A 20,929-nucleotide genomic window follows, 5' to 3' on the forward strand; every position below is an offset into this window, starting at 1 on the left:
CCATTTTTCAAAACACAGGACATTACAAAAAAGTCTAAATTATTCTCTAATTCTAATTAAAACGATAAAAAAACTAATAAAAACAATATATATTCTGGATCCACATGAACAACTGACTCCTTATTCTTGAAACATCTGTAACATTTGTAATTAAAATCCTTAGAACATTCCATTAACCTCTTTGTCCCACACATACACACCACTCTGGGCACGGGGACTGCAGACATGCAAATAAGCCCTGTGGTTCACCTCTGTGTCACAGACATAAATAGAGGTTTAAGCTGAGCCTTCTTAACATAAGACATACACACGAGAGAGACAGAGAGAGGATAGTATATTTTCTAAACAGTGGAAGTAAAACACAGAATACAATTATAAAGCAATCATATACATGTATATGGAGGTGTGCAAACATTTGCTAGTGTCGAAGTTGGTGCCACATTATGTAAACTGCAGTGTTCTTTACACAATGAATGCATGATTTTATCTTGTGGATGGTTTTATAATATACCCCACCACAAGTTTAACAAAAGCAAATTTTAAACAAAATAATTAAGGTTAGGTAGAGCATGTGAGCATTTTGATTCCTCCCAATTATCCAAAAGCCATCTATAATTGGTCAGGAAGCTCTCTGCACACAATGAAGCCTTCAGTGATTGGTTGGAGGCTTTCACATTGGAGACTTGGGACTCAATATTACTGGGGGCTGTGGGTTTAACCATTTAATGGTAATAAACTTAAGTAGTATTTTTAACCAGTATTTGTCAGACCTTAGATACTGTTAAGTATTACTCCCAATAACACCATCATGGTGCCTTGTGGGATATTTTGCTAGAACACTACTGAAAGAGCATGAAATGTCTTGTGTAGGCCTAAGGAGCATACATTACTCCAGATATATCAGAGGCCAAACAGATTGTTCTTCTTTTCCCAATCACACATCATCCAGGCACATGTTTCCAAAACTCAACCTCTGTAACCCCATGAACACGCCTCCTAGACGAGAACATCATGGCTCCATAAACACCGTGGCTTTAAAATGTTTAGTGAACATTGGAACCAGCTGACCACAAACATCCACAGCTCTCTCCCTTTAATCAATTTCATTCTATCCAAGGTACATACCTTCCTCTCTGTCTCGCTTTCTTCCAAGTTTCTTACCTTTCAATGGTATTGAGATACTCTCATTTGTAATCTGTAAGAGGAGACAGGCAGGAAAAACATAATTATCATCATCATCCTTAGTGCAGGATGTAATAAATTGAGAAGGCAGTAAATAACCATCCAAATGAGAAGGCAGCTTCAGTATGAAACTTAACCTACTGAAGTTTTTACATACTTAGAGTGGGTTTATTGTTTTGTCCATAAAAACAACTAATAGAAGCTTCTCAGTATTTTGTGGTAGGAGTTTTACGCAGCCACCCCAACATTTCTACTATACATAGTAAGCACTTCTGTATGCAATTTAAAAAATGCATATTCTGACAGAATATGTCTAAGAGCTCATACAGCAATATTAATCACAGAGTAATTGTTTTTTTATTGCAGTGGTGTTCAAGGGATCGAAGGTCATAGACATTCAGTTGAGCTTTTCAGCCTTGACTTGACACAAATGGCGCGTTTCCAATGCATGGTTCCAAATATCTCCTCTGCATGTTTGCTTTTCCACTATGCAAATTTGGAGCTGGTACCTAGATCCAGGTCATTTTTAGTCCCTGCTTGTTTGTGGCTCCAAGCAGGAAGAGTAGGGACTAAACATGATGTGTAAGCCTTGCAGAGTGCTGACTGGCTAGACAGACCTCCAGCACAAACTAGCCTTTTGTAAAAGCAGGGATCACATTTGTTATATATGACTCAGAATGGCAGCTCATAAAATTACACCAGTTTATTTTGAAGCTGTACAAATTCTCCTTGGGTTTGTGAACGACAAAAGGCTCCAGTAACTGTACCAATTTGTCATATCAAATTCTAGACATGAGGTCTGTAGTTTTTGGTTCGGTATGACAAAGTAAACTGCAAAAGTGGACAAAAATACTTTGGATAGCTGATAAGAGCACAAATCCTCAATGTTTTTCCATACTTAAAAATGAAATTGGGATTGGTTTTGTTTTACTTCATGAAAAAAAACACCACTACTGCTACTTTTATAAGTTTACAGAGCTTTTAATTTGAAAGGCATCTGGTTTTATCAGGACATGTCATCAATAGCCTAGGAGAAAAGAGTAAGATAGAATGTCTACATTTGAAATTAAATTAGTCTTGTTAAGGAAACCACATGGTAAAATTTCTCAGCAAAATAAATATGACACTAACAAAATTAAATGTTTGTCCTTGCATTAAGCAAAGAAGACAGAGTGCCAGTGACCACAGTGTGCTTCATGTGGCGAGTCATTTGCAAAAAATATATAGAGAATGCCAAATGTGAACTTGTTTTACGTTCTGTAGAAAAGTTTCAATGTTAATTTGCTTATGAGTGACACACTGACCTACTAAGGTGTTGTTAGACAACCATTTTCCTCGTTAAACTCATGCTAACAGAGTTTAATCAAACACAGGACACTGGCCTGCACAAGCACAAGCCTCTAATCACTTATTAAAGTTAGGGTTTAAAAAAGAAAAAACACAGAAAACTATTCACTTTGTTTTTGTCTCTTGAAGTGTTTACAGACACATGAGGATGATTAACAATAATGTGTCCCAATGTTTCAGTCGGCCTTGATCTGTGTTTTGATCAGTGTTCTGCTCAGTGTTCTGTTTATGATATTCATGAAACATTCACATTTCCATCACTCCTAGTGTTCGTAGTGGATTAAGTGCTTAATATGTTTTGGCACAGCGCAGCGAGTGTAACACACTGGGTGTTTTCTAGTTGTTTTGTTTTTTTGCCACCCCCAAAGTTTCCTCTCTGTTTCTTTCTCCAACACCCTACACAATGCTATATCTTTAGCAGAGTTAACCATTAAAACGCTGAAAAAAACAAAAACCGAACATACAATCGGGCCATATAAATGGTTTTACTCATATGGCTGATCTGTGTATGTGTGTGTTATATATGTTTTTTTTTTTTAATTTCATGATGACATTATACATAAAGATTTTACTACCAAATATCTTTGCTGAGTACATAAAAATAAATAATAACTCTATAGGATAATCAATAGCATAGCATAATAGTATGGTCAATTCAGCCATTAAAAAGTAATTGTGCATTACAATGAGCATTAGTGTGTTCTCTGTACAGGATGTTTTCGATTTTTTTTCACTTGAACAAGTCAACAAACTGTTTTTCTCTACATCTTGTTCTCCCTCCATCACAATGTCTGTTCAGTTTAAATTTTGCAGACAATTAAAATACTGGAAAAAACGTGCGTCTCATTACAAAACAGAACAGAGTGTCCAACGCCTCTGTGGTTGTGTGTGTGTGAGCGCAAGTGTGGAAGAATAGCTGACCACCTAAGCAGTAAAAACCAGTTCCATATTATACTAGCAAAAAAGTATATATTTTTATATTTGTATATCATTTGAGTAAAGGGGATATAATTTGCTTTGTGTGAAACAGTGGACCAACAGAATTCCCTCAAAATGATTAAACAATTTAATTTTAAAGATTGCTATTTTGTGATAAATACTTTAACACTTGCTTGAAGAATATTTTTCCTTGAAAATCCATGTAACACAAACACACACAAAAAATACGCACCACAATGGGTCCATTGGAATGAAAGCATGCTGAGCCAAAGTGCAGAGTTGAGAAGGCCAGTTCCAAAATAGAGGGTGCTTCTGTCTTCTCTGACTCTTCACCTGGTCCACTTTGATTTCGGTTGGTCTTCTGATAAAGCGAGAAAGAGTCATTAAGAACAAAGATAAAAACAACTAACATTTATGTGTGACTATCATTTAGAAGTACAGCTGCATGCAAATCACATATTTTCCTGATGCTTTAAGTGAAAAGAATTAGACCCAAACACTACATCCAACTATTTAAAAAATCCCATTGCATCTTCCAGTGAAAAGTGCTGGTATTATTAGCCTGGTCTGATTATCCTGTCCTAGACTACAGGGCAGCCCACCATTGGAACCTTCTGTTGTGAACCCCAGCTCTAAAACTGTGCTGAAACTGCAGACTGGGGTTTGGTGGTTGCTGCCAAAGCTTCCATTAGAATGTGCCATAAGAGCCAAAGCATATTCATCTTTAATCAAAAGCATATTGGCTTTAAATATAATGAATCAAAAAATATTTAAGACTTAACGTGTTGATCTGTACCAACGTGATGTAGATTCCACTCAAAACCAGAAAGTTTTTGGTTAAAATACTTTAATTTTTTTTTCTGTAAACCTTGGGGGAGGGGAAAAAAATCGTAACTCGCAGATGCACAAATATGAGGCAACTGTAACACTATAGCATCCTGACCATTTTCTATTCTCTGTTTTTCTGTACTCACCTCCTTTCATAAATCTGTTTCTCATTTCACCCACACTCCTAATCCTTCATCACTGACCACAGGTAGGCACCCCCAACTGTGACTAGGCAACAAGCCTTGTTTTACTTTAAACAAACCTCACACTGAGCTCATGAGTCCTAACAAAAGACTTTGATAAGTCCAAATAAACAGCGTAATAACAGTTCAGAACTGGTCCGATCAACACCTACACACACATACAACAGTAGGGGTGCTTCTGGTCAAGTGACATGCGTTGTTGTTTTTCTATGAGTAAACCTCTACCTAAAAAAATCATGTTTGTACATTTATAAGCTCCCAAAAGCACTGCAAATCAGTTTCTATCATTTATATTTCATTATCTCTAAATGCATAGTAAACTTCTGATGTTTAACTGTGTAATGATGACCAAAATTTACACTGAATATATATTCTGCTTCATCTGTCACAAATCTTGATTTCTGGTTAAAAACAAGCATAAATCAACCTACTTTACTTTTTTGTCCTTCCCAGTGATATGTGATGCACAATGCACATTTGTTTTCACCTCTATAACATAATTTGTTTAAAGTATCCCAAGGGTCAAATAACGCAGCAGAGTGTGCACCCTGTCTAAACAGCCCTGTTCAGAATGACCGGCTTTAGCACCTGTTCTTTAAAAGAGAAAGAGCCACAGCTCAGTTCAGTGCAAGGAGCACAGGAGTGAGAAGCAGAAGCTCTGGTTTTTGCCATTTACTTGTTTCTCTTTATTTGCTGTTATTACATTCACAATATTTTGTGTGTATATTTATTTATCCAGGCTCATTGTGTTTGTTTTGCTCTGTTTAACCTCATCTTCATTCTCTCACATAAGCACAGGTCCAGCAGTGTGATTACAGAGACACAGATGAGGAGAAGGGACAATCCTATAATCTCTGCACTCTACATAGGGTGCCGCACACAATCAGAATGGCTTGATTTATCCCATGCTTTCTTACTTAGGCAAACAACATAAAATCTTACTGGGTTGTTTCACTTCACAATTTGTCTGTTGTAGTTGTTGTAGTCAATCCAGATCGTCAAATCAATGTACTAATGCACTGTAAATATGAGGGGTTTTTTCATGTTTTATGTCTTTAAAAAGTAATATTTTTAAAACCCAGTGTTTGAAGCATTCACCTGAGGGTTTTTATTCTGCTGAGCCCTTGTGCTGCCTGCATCATCATTTCCCTCATTTGTTCCTTCATCTTCATCCCCACTGGAAAGTACAACTGTAAAAAATACATATCACTACAAAACATGCACTAAAGGTTATGCAAGTAAGTTAAGTAGTTATATTTATATCCCCTAAGAGAAAATTCTATCCATTTACCAAATTTCCAAGTCATAACTTTTCACAGACGCAATAAAAGAAACTAGATATATTCCTTTAAAATCTACTTGAATGTTTTTTTGAATGCAACCTTTTTACCATTACCAAGATTTAAATATAAAACTCAGAAGACACATGCAGGTGCACTGGTGTGTTCCCGTTACATTTGTTGTGTTGTAGATATGGAGAAGCCTGATTCTTATAATCATCACATATCTCTACAATGAACCCCGTCACACCAAAATAACCTCAATGAAAGTTGACCAAACCAAATTCAGCCATTGCTGAGAATGAATATAAGTAATAAGGGAACGAGTATTATTATCATATTATTATTTGTTTTTAACCATTACAATTACATTTTCCCCCTTTAGAAACTTAGAAATGGAGCATGGAGCTGCATCATCACACTGCCCCCTAATGGCCTCAAGAAACCGCTAATTAAAGGGCAGATATATATATATATATATATATATATATATATATATATATATATATATATATATATACAAAAAAAAAAGTCTGAGTTTAAGTGGCTGCACCCGCCAGCACTTTGAGATTTTACAGAGATACAGGGACACAGCTAATCCATGTCTTCTTTCTTTTTTTCCATTTGCTCACTCTCTCTACTCTTTCTCTGTCTTCTCAATCCACCTTTATTCCTTTACCTTCTCCTCCTTCTGTTTTTTCAGTACTGGTGTTGACTTGGAATACCCAATCCCACAGTAAGGGCTGTTTTTCTGTATTCGCTTAAGTTAATTTATTATGATTTACACAGAAATTATCTACAATGTCAGTATCAATGCCATGCTGAAGAAATTATCTACCGCCAAAATAATACCTGCTCTTTGCTGATAATGGTGATAGTTTGGTCTTATACAGTGCTTTTCTAGACATTCAAATCCCTTTGCATTCTTTGGGACATTTGAGAGTAGCCTAAAAACAACACCAAAGTGCAGCATCCACCTGGATGATGCAACAGCAGTCAATCTGCTCCACAACAAATGACAGCTATTTGGCTGAGGAGAGGGAATGAATAAGCCATTTGACTATGGGGATTATTGGAATTCTAGAGATGACCACAATGGCAGATTGTGCCAGGAGAATGGGATAACCCCCGGACTCTTTTCAAGCAAATGCCTAGGGATGTTTTATAATCTCAGAGCTAGGATCTAACTTTTATGTTTCATCGGAAGTGCGGCATCATTTTTTCAGTACCAAGTCCGCATCACTGTACTTGAAAATTGGGATCCAGACAGACAACAGGAACTGCACACTCTGTTGGCCTCACCAGTACCTATTTGGGCAGCCACCCTTGCTCTTTTCCACTGCAGGGCTGAACGCTTCTTTAGTCTGTTCTGTAGTGTTCCGTGCTGTATTGCACCTCTTGGCCCATTTACAGTTTCTTTTTGTAAATCAGCAGTAGGAATGTGTGGCATCTTGTAATAATTATGCAATTATGCTTCTTTACACTCTGTGTATACCATGAACAAAAGCGGCAAAAAAGGTGCTGCCCATCTGTGGACCCTTGCAAGATATGTGGCCAACAGGGGTACTCATGTGGTCAAGGTATCTTATAGCTATTAACACATCATATAATAAAAAAAAAAAATTTAAACATAGAGAGGTTTTACTTTTCAATTAACTGTAAAATTACTGCGTTGTAGAATAACTTCTGTTTGAGCAGCAAAAACAAAGCCAATTAGCACATCCCTTCACAATTTAAGCCTTCCCACAGAACATTTCTGTGGCCCTAAGTAAAACAGGGCTAAGCAAATGCCCTCAGAACAGTTACCACCCATGCTCAGAAGCATTCTGCCCTGCAATGCAGAAAAAAGAGCCCTTGTAGGTCTCTCATTAAATTACTGGCCAGTCCCAGACCCGCTAAACTTCAGCTGATTTGCATGTTCTGGTGGTCAGGTACAACGTCTTTCTAGATGGTCTTATGCGGGATCTAGAACAATAAAATCTAGGGTTACTAGGGCTATTCTAACCTGAGCAGGTCAAGAAGTTTAACTTGATGTTTTTCTTCCTCTTCTCTCCAAACTATAATCATCATGATCATCGTCATCCCCAGAGGAAGTACTTCACACTGTTCTCCTGACCTACTCTCAGCTTAGAGACTATATCTTCATGTGACCAAAGCCATCCTGTTTTTAAACCCTTTATCTTCCAGGGCATCTTAATACTTATTATCCAATACTTAATATGAATCTAATAGCAGGATTATGGGGTTATAAGAGCAAGGTATTTAAGTGTGGAAAGTAATAGGTTAACTTAAGCAAACAGAATTGATTCAAACTTCAAATGCTCCAAAATAAGGTGTAGCACTTCCAAATTCCTCCTTTTTCCAAACACATGAAACTTCAATAATAAAGAAATTCAATATTGTTAATCTCTATTACTCAATGTATCTTTTCTAAATTATTAAAGCAATACCAGCCTTTATGACAAGAGGGTGTAATATATTGCCTCAATATACAAGTAACTTCATCCAGTAATGGACAAATTCAACCTCTACTATATATATATATATATATATATATATATAGTAAGGAGTAACACAAGGAAAGAAAGAATGAAATAAGAGGAAAATCTACATACTGGGTTCTGTTGAGCTAGGCTTGGCTCGTTTCTGGTAGGTTTTATAAGAGTGTCTTAGACTTAGCCTCCCTCTGAAGCAGGACCCATCATCTTTGGATTTTGTGACAAGCAAGGAAGGAGCAGTTTTCACTCCGGGTGTCTTTACAAGCTTCTCTGGCTCTTCTTGATTTGTGGTGTGGTTAGAAGTTGTCCGTGCTTTCTCTCCATTCCCCTTGACCTCTACAGCCTTGGAAAGCAGAGAAAAGATAACTGAGAACACATTTCATCCAAACTTATTTACCACAGCCAACTACGGGAGACATTTGGAAGTAAAATGTGTAGTTTGACACATAAAATCAAATCTATTTCAAATTTTGACATATCTATACTGTTTCAAACAGGCTTATATGGTAGTTCATCATATTAGTAAGGAGGAAATTATACAATTAACAGACATCTGCACTGGCTAGCATTGTGCTTGTGATGCATGACAGCATGAGCATCTGTCTGCTCTGAGGCATCACTTGAAGAACAAATCGTTTGTCAATTCAGATTTTATTTTTGCCCAGATCAGATTTGGCTGTCCTGATGGTTCACATTCATACATGTAAATGGACCGGACCTGAGGACCACAACATTAAGGGCATGTATACAGGCAAAAAAAAATCAATAAATAAATAAATATGCATTCATATTCGTATCTGATCTAAGACCACATACAAAATTAACGCAAATCAGATTTGAAAAAAATCACATTTGACATGTCCACAGAGCCTTAAAAATATAAGACTTGTGTCACATTAGAGCAAAAAACAAAAAAACAAAAACAGATTTGGGTTATTTCAAACTGTTAATTGAACGTAGGTTTAATCTGGTTAACTCATTTTCACCCTTGATGTGGTTAGTTGAGGCAGATCACACTCAGCAATCACACTCAGCTGTGGATCAAAAAAACTGTACTGAGACCCTTGAGAAAAGATGGTCTCTGTTCAAACTCTGGAGCAGGTAGTTTGAGGTGAGAACATGATCCAATCTCCCCAGTCAGACACAACTATCAGGTGTACTCAGCAAATCTGAGAAAAGCAGCTCATTGGGTTTTGCATATTGAAGGCAGCAGAGCATTTAAATATAGATATGGACAAATGTAGCTCCTCATCGTAGAAATAGAACAGACATATGCACTAGTCCATAACACAGGAGCCCAAGTTTACAAACTCTTTACCTGATTCTGACCAAAGCAGAAGAACTACAGGTGTAAAACCACTCAGTGCGATTTATTATTCTAAGAATTTAACTCATTGGCACAAGCTAAAAACCATCAGCCGAGTTCAAGCCCATAACTTCTTCAGCCACAGTATTGTAGTAATCTAAGGCATTCAAGAACACTATAAATAGAATGTATCACTTTTGGAGGTACGGATGTAAGGCTTCTGTTTGATGCTTGCTGTTTCACTGCAGCAGAGGATGATCTTTTCTCTTCTTTTACTGGAGAAATATGTTTGTCTCTGTCTACATCTCCATCTTCATCTTCCTCACTCCCCATCCTCCAAGCTTTCCATGTCTCTGCAAGACCAGATCCTGCAAAGAGGGAAAAAAGCAGTCAGAAGTTTCATTATACCACCAAAGTTAGCAAATTATACTTTGAATATAAGTGTTTATGTTTGTTTTTCCTATAAAGTTTAATTCACGAGTTCCTGAACAAACCAGTTTCTGTTCCATAGAACAGGCCTCCCATATGGAGGCCATAGTTCAGAATATCAGCATAAAGTTTATTATATCAGTATATTAAAAAGTTTCATAACATGAAGGAGAATATTTTGAGAAATACTGACTGCTAGTTTAACTTAACCAGTTCTAGGTCCCTATTCTATGAATAATACATCAGTAAATATCTATCCACTGACATTCAGGTACTTCTGGAGAAGATTATTTAAATACTGCCAGAGAGACAAAGGGAGAGAAAAAAAGATATAACTTTATTATGAAAACAGCAAGATTTGTTTAACAGGTCCATAAAGCTGAAAAAGTTAAGATTTGTGCCTTTATCAGTGCTGCACGGCCAGGAAAATTCAACAGTTTTCCAGCAAAATGTAGAGCATACAAAAAGATAGAGAGAGCAAGAGAGAGAGAGAGATTAATAGGTACATTTTTTCCCCCTCATTAGGTCCTTGCTAATTCATGGCAGATTTGTAGGCCAACCTTAGGCTTCCACTGACTATGTACGTCATTATTAATTACACTAAAGTGCGTTAAGTATGGTTGGAGAAAACATGGAAACATTAACACCATAAATGTGAAATATCTTTATTTTCTTTTCCCCTCCAACTATAAGTGAAGCATAGCAGACATTGAAACTAAAACTTAATCATATTTTATCATGTACTGTGATTTTACAGTGGCACTGGCAAAAATTAGCTTTAAAAGAAACCTGCATTCTAGTTCTATGTGAGCAAGAACAAGAGACTCCTGAAAAGAGGATCCAAGACTCAAAAACAGAGGAACCAAGGCAGAAAATGACAGAAAACAAGTCTCAATAGAAGATAAACCAGGATTAAAATGGAAAGGAACTAAGACTCAGAATGAGAATTAAAACACCAAAACAGAGGAACAAAATTCTCAAAGAAGAAACATTTTTAAACCCATATTAAAATAAGGATTTATTTATATATCACAGGACCAGTTCAAATTGGAGAATAACAGAACAGCAGACACTTTTTCCCAATTAATTTTGTTAATGTTTTGAAGGCGCTGTCTGAATACTGAATAAGTATTGTCATCCTGAGAGTAATGATGTATGTGATTATGTCAGTGATTCTATACCAACACTATTGCAAACATGGTTACTCGCACGTGAGAAACCCGATATAGAGAACATAAACTGCTTCACTCAGGGACTACAATGCAGTTCGATCCTTCATCTACATCTGCCCTTTGCAAATGCCAAATAGTAATCACTTACAAACAAATTTTTTGCTGCCTTTTGGAAAATAATGTAGGGTTTCCACACTTATTGTAAAGAGGACTGGTGAATAATTAGTACTTACCTTTTAGCTTCTTAATGGCAGGAGTGTCCTTGCCCTGCTGACACAAAGTGTCTGATGCTCTCTTGGGCCTCCATCTGTAACACACACAGACACCACTGCTGTAAGTGTCTGAACTTGCTATTCAATAATATATAATGGTCATTTGAACAAATATACATATGGTCACACTTTTTTACACCAAATATATATATTCCCTGATGCTGCATTAACATGTTGCCCTTAAAAAAAATATTAATTAAAACATCTTCAGCAACTTCAGCATTATGTATCTGTATTAATATTAATTGCTGTATTTATTTGATTTATCAATATATAACTTTGTTCTTTGTTAAATTAAAAAATTGAGCTAAAATTGATCTGTCATATTTATAAGGCTTTTTACTTTTAGGTTTTATTTGTTTATTTATTTATCGCTACACTTATATGGCGCCTTTCTAGATACCCAAGGACACTTGATAATCAACACTGCACAGAACACCATTCCATTCTACACGCAATCCGACAAGCACACAACATACTCTCAACCAGGAACGACTGTCCACCTGCAGAACTGCATCGGGCACTAGAGTTTCACACTGGACAGAGTGCCAATCCATATCCAGGCACACACAAATTCACTCACACATACAGACATTAATTCACATACACACTCATTCAGTCACACAGCAGGACAGTTATTACAGAAGCCAATTTACCTACCCTCCATGTTTTTGGACTGTGGGAGGAAACCGGAGACCCCGGAGGAAACACATGCATACACGGGGAGAACATGGAAACTCCACCCAGATGGGACTTGAACTCAAGATCCCAGCGCTGGGAGGCAAACGTGCTAAGCATCAAGCCACAGTACCGCACATGGTTGTGACATGTATATGGTTGTTTTAAATTTCTAATGTTTATGTGAGCTTCTTGAGATTATGAACTCTAAATGAAAAGTGCAATATAAATAAATATTATTATTATAAATATTATTAATAAACACTTATTAACCCTCTGCCGTCCATTAAAGCATGCTAGTAATGATAGAATTTTTCCACTGCTCCACTGAACACATTGAAAATTTGGTTTGTAGTAATGTAAACACAGTGTAACACACACACACACACACCTGTTGTTTTGCTGCTCTTCTGAAAGAACGTTTTATTTTGAGTAATTCTCTGTTTATTCCATTTCTTCATGTTTTCTTCTCTTTACAAATTCCATTCAGTCTCAACCTAAATCTCTCACCTGTTTTGATCTGAGATGGACGTGTTGTCAGCAGCAGGGGTCCGAGCCAGTGGCCTGGAGTTAGAGGTTCCACCTGCTCTAACAAGTGTCCCGTTCACCTTGGCAACGTTTCTGACCTCTGACTTTTCCAGAGTTGACAGCATAGAGCTGAAACACACACACAATGATTTATTCATTTAGGTGATGTCACACTTTACATAACAAATGGCAGAGAACATACTGCACTCAAAACTGCAAATATAACACAAGGAAAATTCATCATGTGTCATTATGTCATTCACCACTGGTCTGTGGCTAGTAAACTCAATATACTCCAACAAAACTTCATTTTAAATGGGCTATACTTAAAACAAATCAAGTGCTCCATCTGGTGGCTGTTTTCAGACTTAACGTCAACTCTCTTGTCCCAATAACTGCACTTAGCCCCAAGGCCTTGAAATGTGCACTTTGATGATGCTGTCAAAGGGTGAGCAAAAGAGATACAACTGTCCAAGGGAGCTAAGTACTGAGAGTAAATTTGGGACATATTTTGCCACACACCCCTTCAAGCTCTGTACATCACTGTGGCTTAAATGCAATTCACCATGAGCAGCAGCCAATTTGGGCTTAAAATTACCATGTTTTACTGGAGGTTTGGACAGATGTAGAAAGTTACTCAGACCATTTATGTTAAAAAACCTTAATCATGTATGGAGATATTTTTGTGATCCACAAGCCTTTCATTTTCTGCTCTGTATTTTACAATACTGAAAATCATCTCACCTGTCCCTATAAAATAAATCTGTAAAGGTCTTCTCTTTAACATTACACAAATCTGGCAAATTGACTGAAATTGACTGAAAAAGCCAGAAGACCAGAGAGCAGGTTTGTTCAAAATATTAAAAAAGGCTGTCTGGACTGACTGAGAACTTGTACAGCACCATTTTATTAATCACGTAAAAGAATAAACGAATTTATACATAATTGATGGTTTGCCAATGCCCTGTTCCCTTCGGGTTGATAAAAGGGGCTTGCAGGTGGTCTTTTCACACACAGAGGGAGATTTTCTGTTTCAAACCCGTTCTCACAGCAGGAAATGTTCTGCATGCTTCAGGTATGGAGCAGCGCCTGTACAGAGTTTGCAGGAGATACAGGACGATTCTTTGAAGCACTAGAAACTCTGTTCATACATGTGCTCACACGAACATTACTAGGTCTTTACTAGGGGACTAGTGATATAAAGTCCACATAAAATCTGGGACAGATGTTATGAGTGTTTGTGTTTAAACACATACAGCTCCTCCGAGTAAATTTCTGGGTTACCCTGTATATGTGAACAAAGCTGTAAAAAAAACAGAACACCCTAAACCTGATATCAATAGAGACTCAACACTGGGAATAATTATTTGTCTAGAATTAATCTTAGTTTTAAGCAAAAATCCTCAGAATGTCCTTGCTGCAGAATGAGAAGACCAAAGTGCGGTCTTCTCCCGAGCATGATTTAATTGTTTTGAAACTACTCCTTCCACCATATTCACCTGTTTCAGTTCATTATTGCTGGTTCTACAGTGAGGATTACAAATCGGAATCCAAAAGAGTTGGGACACTAAACAAATTGTGAATAAAAACAGAATGCAATGATGTGGAGATGGCAAATGTCAATATTTTATATAGATGACAGATCAAAAGTTTAATCTGAGTGAATGTAACATTTTAAAGGAAAAATATGTTGATTCAAAATTTCGCAGTGTCAACAAATCACAAAAAAGTTGGGACAAGTAGCAATAAGTGGCTGGAAAAAGGAAATTGAGCATCGAACAGCTGGAAGACCAATTAACACTAATTAGGTCAATTGACAACATGATTGTGTATAACAAGAGCTTCTCAGAGTGTCAGTGTCTCTCTGAAGCCAAGATGGTAAGAGGATCACCAATTCCACCATTGTTGTGCAGAAAGATAGTGCAGCAATACCAGAATGGTGTTACCCAGCGTAAAATAGCAAAGACTTTTAAGTTATCATCATCAGCCGTGCATAACTTCATCAAAAGATTCAGAGAATCTGGAACAATTTCTGTGTAAAACTCTACAGGATGCTCGTGATCTCCGGGCCCTTAAACGTCACTGCACCTCAAACAGGAATGCCACTGTCAAGGAAATAACAGAATGGGCTCGGGATTACTTCCAGAAAGCATTGTCAGTGAACACAATCCACCGTACCATCCGCCGTTGCCAGCTAAAACTCTACAGTGCAAAGAGGAAGCCATTTCTAAGCAAGCTCCACAAGCTCAGACGTTTGCACTGGGCCAGGGGTCTTTTAAAATGGAGTGTGGCAAAATGGAAGACTGTTCTGTTGTCAGATGAGTCACGATTTGAAGTTCTTTATGGAACACTGGGACGCCATGTCATCCGAACCAGAGAGGACAAGGATAACCCAAGTTGTTATCAACGCTCCGTTCAGAAGCCTGCATCACTGATGGTATGGGGTTGCATGAGTGCTTGTGGCACATGTCTGGAAAGGCACCATTAATGCAGAGAACTATGTGCAGGTTCTAGAGCAACATATGCTCCCATCTAGATCTCTTTCAGGGAAGACCCTGCATTTTTCAACAAGATAATGCCAGACCACATTCTGCAGCAATCACAACATCATGGCTACGTAGGAGAAGGATCCAGGTACTGAAATGACCAGCCTGCAGTCCAGATCTTTCACCTATAGAGAACATTTGGCACATCATAAAGAGGAAGGTGTGACAAAGAAGGCCCAAGACGATTGAACAGTTAGAGGCCTGTATTAGACATGAATGGGAGAGCATTCCTATTTCTAAACTTGAGAAACTGGTCTCCTCTGTCCCCAGACGTCTGTTGAGTGTTGTAAGAAGAAGGGGGGATGCCACACAGTGGTAAAAAATAGCCTTGTCCCAACTTTTTTGGGATTTGTTGATGCCATGAAATTTTGAAACAACATATTTTTCCCTTAAAATGATACATTCTCTCAGTTTAAACTTTTGATCTGTGATTTGTGTTCTATTCTGAATTAAATATTAGATGTTGGCACCTCCAAATCATTGCATTCAGTTTTTATTCACAATTTGTTTAGTGTCCCAACTTTTTTGGAATCCGGTTTGTACTTGTACAAAGTTTCAGAATTAATGTTCAATGACACTATTAATGTTACTACATATACATAATGGAGAGCATTTATAGGCTTATGCTAGGTTTTTAAATATTTATCAAACATACAAAACTTTTAAACCAATATATTAATCAGATATTAATACAGATGACTGCAGAGATACTAAAAGCATAGTCTGAAGCTAGTGAAGTTACCATAAAGAAAATAAAGCAGAAACGACTTCTATACCAATAAAATCACAAAATGGGAGGAGCTGGATGTGGTCCAAATAACCACTGAACTACTTTTTCTGCAGTGAGGAATACTTAGCTCTTGAATTATGTGAACCTGTTTCTATTATTTCTCAGCCATATACACTTTGAAGCTCCAGTACAAAACCAATGGAAAAAACATTCTGCAACAAGCAGAAACAAACACTTGACTGATAATCTTGACTAATCCAGCAGAGGTAAGAGGAAAACTGTTGCAATTTGAATATTTTTGAGCAAAACATCCCTTCAGTGTAGTCTATTCCAACATTAGGGCAGCAGTTCCAGATGTTGGTGTGGCTCACCTGTCTGTTCCAGAGCTTGTGTTTATTTTCCCGTTGGCAGAGCTGCTTTTCTGAGGCTTTTTTCCATTATAAGAGAATTGAGTCCAGGTTTTCTGTTTAAAAAAAAAAAAAGTAAACATAGACTCATCAGAAAAAAGCTGGACAAGGCGTCATTCCCTCATCCTTAAGCAAAGCAATACAGCTTGCAGCACGACTCATATAAAATACACAATGGGGTGGTTTTCCAGACAGGGCTTAAGCCTAGTCCTGGACTACACAGCATTTTGAACTTTGATTTTCCACTGAAACGGGGATATAGTCCAGGCCTGGGCTTTAATCTTGTCTGGGAATTCACCCCCGTATGTCCGGACATATGTAGACACACTTACTAATAAGAGGATTCGGCCAATTCAGTGGTTCCAAAAGTTTTATTGCTGTACCTCCGTTTTGTAGATGGGAATATTTTTTAGTCCCCACTCCAACAGACACCTATGTCTTTTGATTCCAAACTCAAACTGTATTTAAATGTACTTTAAATACTGTAATTCAAACAAAACTGCAACTTCTTACTAAACAAAACAAATAGAAAAACACAAGTAATACACATTACCTATGTCATTCATTTGCTTTGGGGGACATGCACACCACTTTTAGGAGACACTGGGCTAATTTAAAGTGCAACCATACAGAAGGCAGACATTCAAAAATGCACACACAGCTTGTATAATCTCCAAAAAGAAGCATGAAATGTATAGGGAAGCTGTGGAGCTTAAGTCTCAAGGTCAAGCGTTGGTTGGGAGATAAATAACTGCAAACAATTGGGCTTTGCAACAGGGCAACTGTGTTCTCTGGAGGGCTGGAACCAGCCAATACTTCTGGGATGAGTTGGAGGGGTGATTTTGATCCAGAATTAATTACATCAGTACCAGTACCATAGCTGTCATCAGATATGTTTCAAATGTTTCAACATCTTAAAGCCTTCTCAAGAGATTAAAAAAAAGGGGGGAGATCAAAGTCAATAGGTATCCATCAAAAATCCATAGGAATACTCTCAAAAATCCATAGGAATATTGGATAAGCAGGTGTCCACATATGTTTGGCCATATATTCTACAAGAATAATGTACATTTACTTTATAAAACAGGGCAGGCTTGATGGTTTAGTAAGAACTTTGGTGAAATCCTTAAATATGTAACAAACAGTTAATGCTCAATGTTATGGAAGCCCAATCATTTAATTTCTCCACATTTAAATGGTTGAGTAAGAATTATCTGTTTGATCTGGAGTGAAATGCTTAGTTCTAGAGAAGTTTACGTAGTCAGTACTGTTCACAGTAATGGTGAATGGACTCAGACATCCAGAGTTTCACACAAAGTTCATTACATAAAAAGTACTTTATATGAAACTGTTATACACTGCTGATTCCTCACATTGTGTTTAGAATTTAAACACTGTTTGTTAAAGAAAAAATAGTAGCAAATAATAAATTTATCAGATTTGCCACTATCTTCCATCAGTATTATTTCATATGAATGGTTATGGAGAGGAAATTATGAATTTGTGTTGTAGACAGAGAGATGCCTTTTTACTATCACCAACGCTGTTGGCCTGTAGAACTCTCAGCAATCATCCATTTCACACTCCATCACTTCATTTACTTCTCTAATGAATTACACAGGAAAAGGTAAAAAAATTGTAGAATTCTCATTTTAAATCTCAAAATTAAAAAAGTGTCAAAGAGAGGCATACATGGGATGCGTCACCATCCTGAACTCTGGAGAGGGGAGACATGTAAAGGCTGGAGGAACTGGACGGCTGTTTCTTCTTTGGAATTTTAAATGGAGTTCCCATCTACAAAAAAAAAAATATATATATATATATAGAGAGAGAGAGAGAGAGAGAGAGATAGATAGATAGATAGATAGATAGATAGATAGATAGATAGATAGATAGAAATAATAATAAATGTATACAAATAAAATAATAATAATTGTAATAATAATATATTATAAATGCAAGATGGGTTATGTTGCATTTGTTGTTGACAGGATGATTGCAAGTAAGTACCTTTACTGATGTCCTGTAGCTTCTTTCTAACCATGTTTTAAATCACACTTTAGCAGCTTTCTTTTTTATTTCAATGCAGAAAAAAATAGAAGTGAATGGAAGCCCATTTTCACCATTTGAAAAAAAATAACAGATATGTATTCGTGCATTAAAAAAAAGATTCTCACAATCATGACTTACAATATCATAATAATGATTTAACTACATTTAATCTCCAATTATCTAGTTTCTTAAAATTACTTAATGTCCCATAATAATGAGAAACGAAAATACTATTATTTTATTAAATGAAATTTTATTGAATGGAAAATACTATTATTTTATGAAATGCTGAGATAAAAATGATCATTATGAGATCATTTTGAGGCAAATTTCTATTATGAAATTTCAAGCCATTCTTAAAAAAATCCTGAGATTGTTGATGATTGTTATGAAGTGGTATATTAATATGAGATGATTATTACAATACATATATGTGATTAGGAGACAGCAGGTCAGCATGTTGGGAATCTCATATTTTTAAAATTGATTAAATGTTTATACATTTTTTTCAGGTGGCGGAATGCTTCCAGAAATAATATGTGTTTTTAACGTTGAAATATTTAAAAACAGATTAACTATGATGGTTTTAGCTGAAATGAATACCTTCTCCTCGTCCTCCGCGTCACACGGCTTCACCTCCGTTCACTTTCAGTCAGGAAACGTGCTGCTATCCACAAACTGTCTCTGAGACATGATTTTAAACCATTTTATTTGTAATAAATTCACTAAACTGGCCAGTAGAGTTCAGCTGCAGGAAGCCTGATTTAACAGTGTTAATGATAAACATTTAACCGTTCATTACAGAATAATGTTCCAACACGGCACTACAATGCATTGTTTAAAAGTTGGTTTAAATGCAAAGTAAAATAACATTGGGGTTTCAAAAAACAGCCTTAATTAATACAAGACCTCTAGTTTCAGATGCGTCTGCTAAGCTAAGCTAAATTGTTGATACTGTGTTCTGGGCGCGTTCGTGTGACGCACAATCAGATCTGCGCAGACTCAGTGCAGTGGTAAATGTATACATTTGGCAAAAAAAAACTTTAATACCGAAATAATTACTACGATATAATTTTAAGAAAAAGATAGACTACTTGTGTAAGTATATTATTTCCACAAATTAAAAATGTATTAATGCATAATTGTATTATGTGCATGCTTCCCTAATTTCTTGGCTGTATTGGCATGGGGCCCATTACTGAAATTTTGTCTCTCTTTAACAAAGACTATGTCTCAGGATTTCCATGCTGTTACTTACATATGCATAGCCTAGCTGTTAAAGACTTGGTTTAGTGTTGTTCAACACAATATCTTTTTTTAACTTTAAAAATATTGTTTTATTTATCATTTATATTTAAAAATTATATATATATAATTTGAATGTAGTATGTACTTAATTTATTTACAATGTAAAATAACTCCAGATATTTAATGAACGATTCACAACAGCACATTTTTTTAAAATTTCTTCTTTTGATTAAGGGGGAAAAATGCATTCCCACATTATTTTGACTATTTTTAGCCACAGACTGACTTTGCAAAGAATGGGGGTATTGCAGGTTAACTGCATGAGCCAAGATTAAAAATGTACATAATATTCAATTTATAGTTGTTTTGATATTTTCACCCACAACCTGAAGACAGCTGTCTTGACCACTTCACACCAAATGGTCAGTATGTTATGAGAGTGCAACAACTCCAGCAAAACTCTCATAATTTTATTCTTAAATTAAAAACTTAAAATTTGTATTTGCCCGTGAAATCTCTTGGAATGTCATTTGGTGTGGCTTAGTGTTTTTTTTTCTGATGCCTTGAATAAATCAGGTTGTTTTTCTTGTAGTGCCTTTAAGATTGATATATTTATGTTCTCTGTACTGATTAGCTGCTGTCCTCATTCAAAAAGCCATCCAAGCCAAAGCATGTTTATTGTTCACCTCTGTGATTTATTGTTTATTGGACATTAAAGTTACATTATATTTCAAGTTAAGATTAGGGCTTCAATAAACCAAGTGAAATGCTATTCATTGCTTTGAAGGATAGAAATATGTTAACTGCAGGAATGGGTGAACATAACCTGACATAGCACAAACCTTCTCATAACTTGAAATCTCCTAGCATTTCCTGTAACACTTGTGTCTCAAAGCTGCTGCAGGCAAATAGAAGTGAAACTTTTTTTATCTTATTGGTTTACATCATGTCATACATTCTCACTTTATTTTCAATTCCATTTTCATTTGTTAAAATAGTGAACTAAAAGATTTTACCAGCATGTAATGCAGAATATCAATCATTCCAGTGTAGGTCCTTTGGCAAGGAACGATTCAGCTGTGTACCTTGAGAACTGTTCAGGTTTCACAAGGACCTTATGTAATACAACATTAAATTATAACTTAGAAATAGCAAGAAAATATAATAGATCATAACAGCATTACTGAAAAAGATGTAAGTGAAAACAAAGGGAATTATATATGTAAAGACTTAACATTTCTTTACTACAGGCATCTATCATATATCAAACAATAAATCCAGGTC

General features: G+C 36.3%; 1 protein-coding gene across 1 annotated transcript in view; it reads right to left on the reverse strand.

Moving 5' to 3' along the window:
• Positions 1–19,349, reverse strand: part of LOC136676862 (sentrin-specific protease 7-like) — a 68,762-nt gene extending 49,413 nt beyond the window's left edge. Inside the window, exons 1-10 of the mRNA XM_066654130.1 lie at positions 19,001–19,349; positions 18,038–18,139; positions 16,310–16,401; positions 12,645–12,791; positions 11,418–11,491; positions 9,779–9,951; positions 8,395–8,620; positions 5,598–5,689; positions 3,701–3,829; positions 1,162–1,195 (exon numbers count right to left, since the gene is read on the reverse strand). Of these exons, the coding sequence (XP_066510227.1) occupies positions 1,162–1,195; positions 3,701–3,829; positions 5,598–5,689; positions 8,395–8,620; positions 9,779–9,951; positions 11,418–11,491; positions 12,645–12,791; positions 16,310–16,401; positions 18,038–18,139 (1,069 nt within the window). The 5' untranslated portion in view covers positions 19,001–19,349. The remainder of the gene's footprint in view (positions 1–1,161; positions 1,196–3,700; positions 3,830–5,597; positions 5,690–8,394; positions 8,621–9,778; positions 9,952–11,417; positions 11,492–12,644; positions 12,792–16,309; positions 16,402–18,037; positions 18,140–19,000) is intronic.
• Positions 19,350–20,929: the final 1,580 nt, after the last annotated feature.

This window comes from Hoplias malabaricus, chromosome X2 (assembly GCF_029633855.1).
Source record: "Hoplias malabaricus isolate fHopMal1 chromosome X2, fHopMal1.hap1, whole genome shotgun sequence".
Lineage (NCBI taxonomy): Eukaryota > Metazoa > Chordata > Actinopteri > Characiformes > Erythrinidae > Hoplias > Hoplias malabaricus.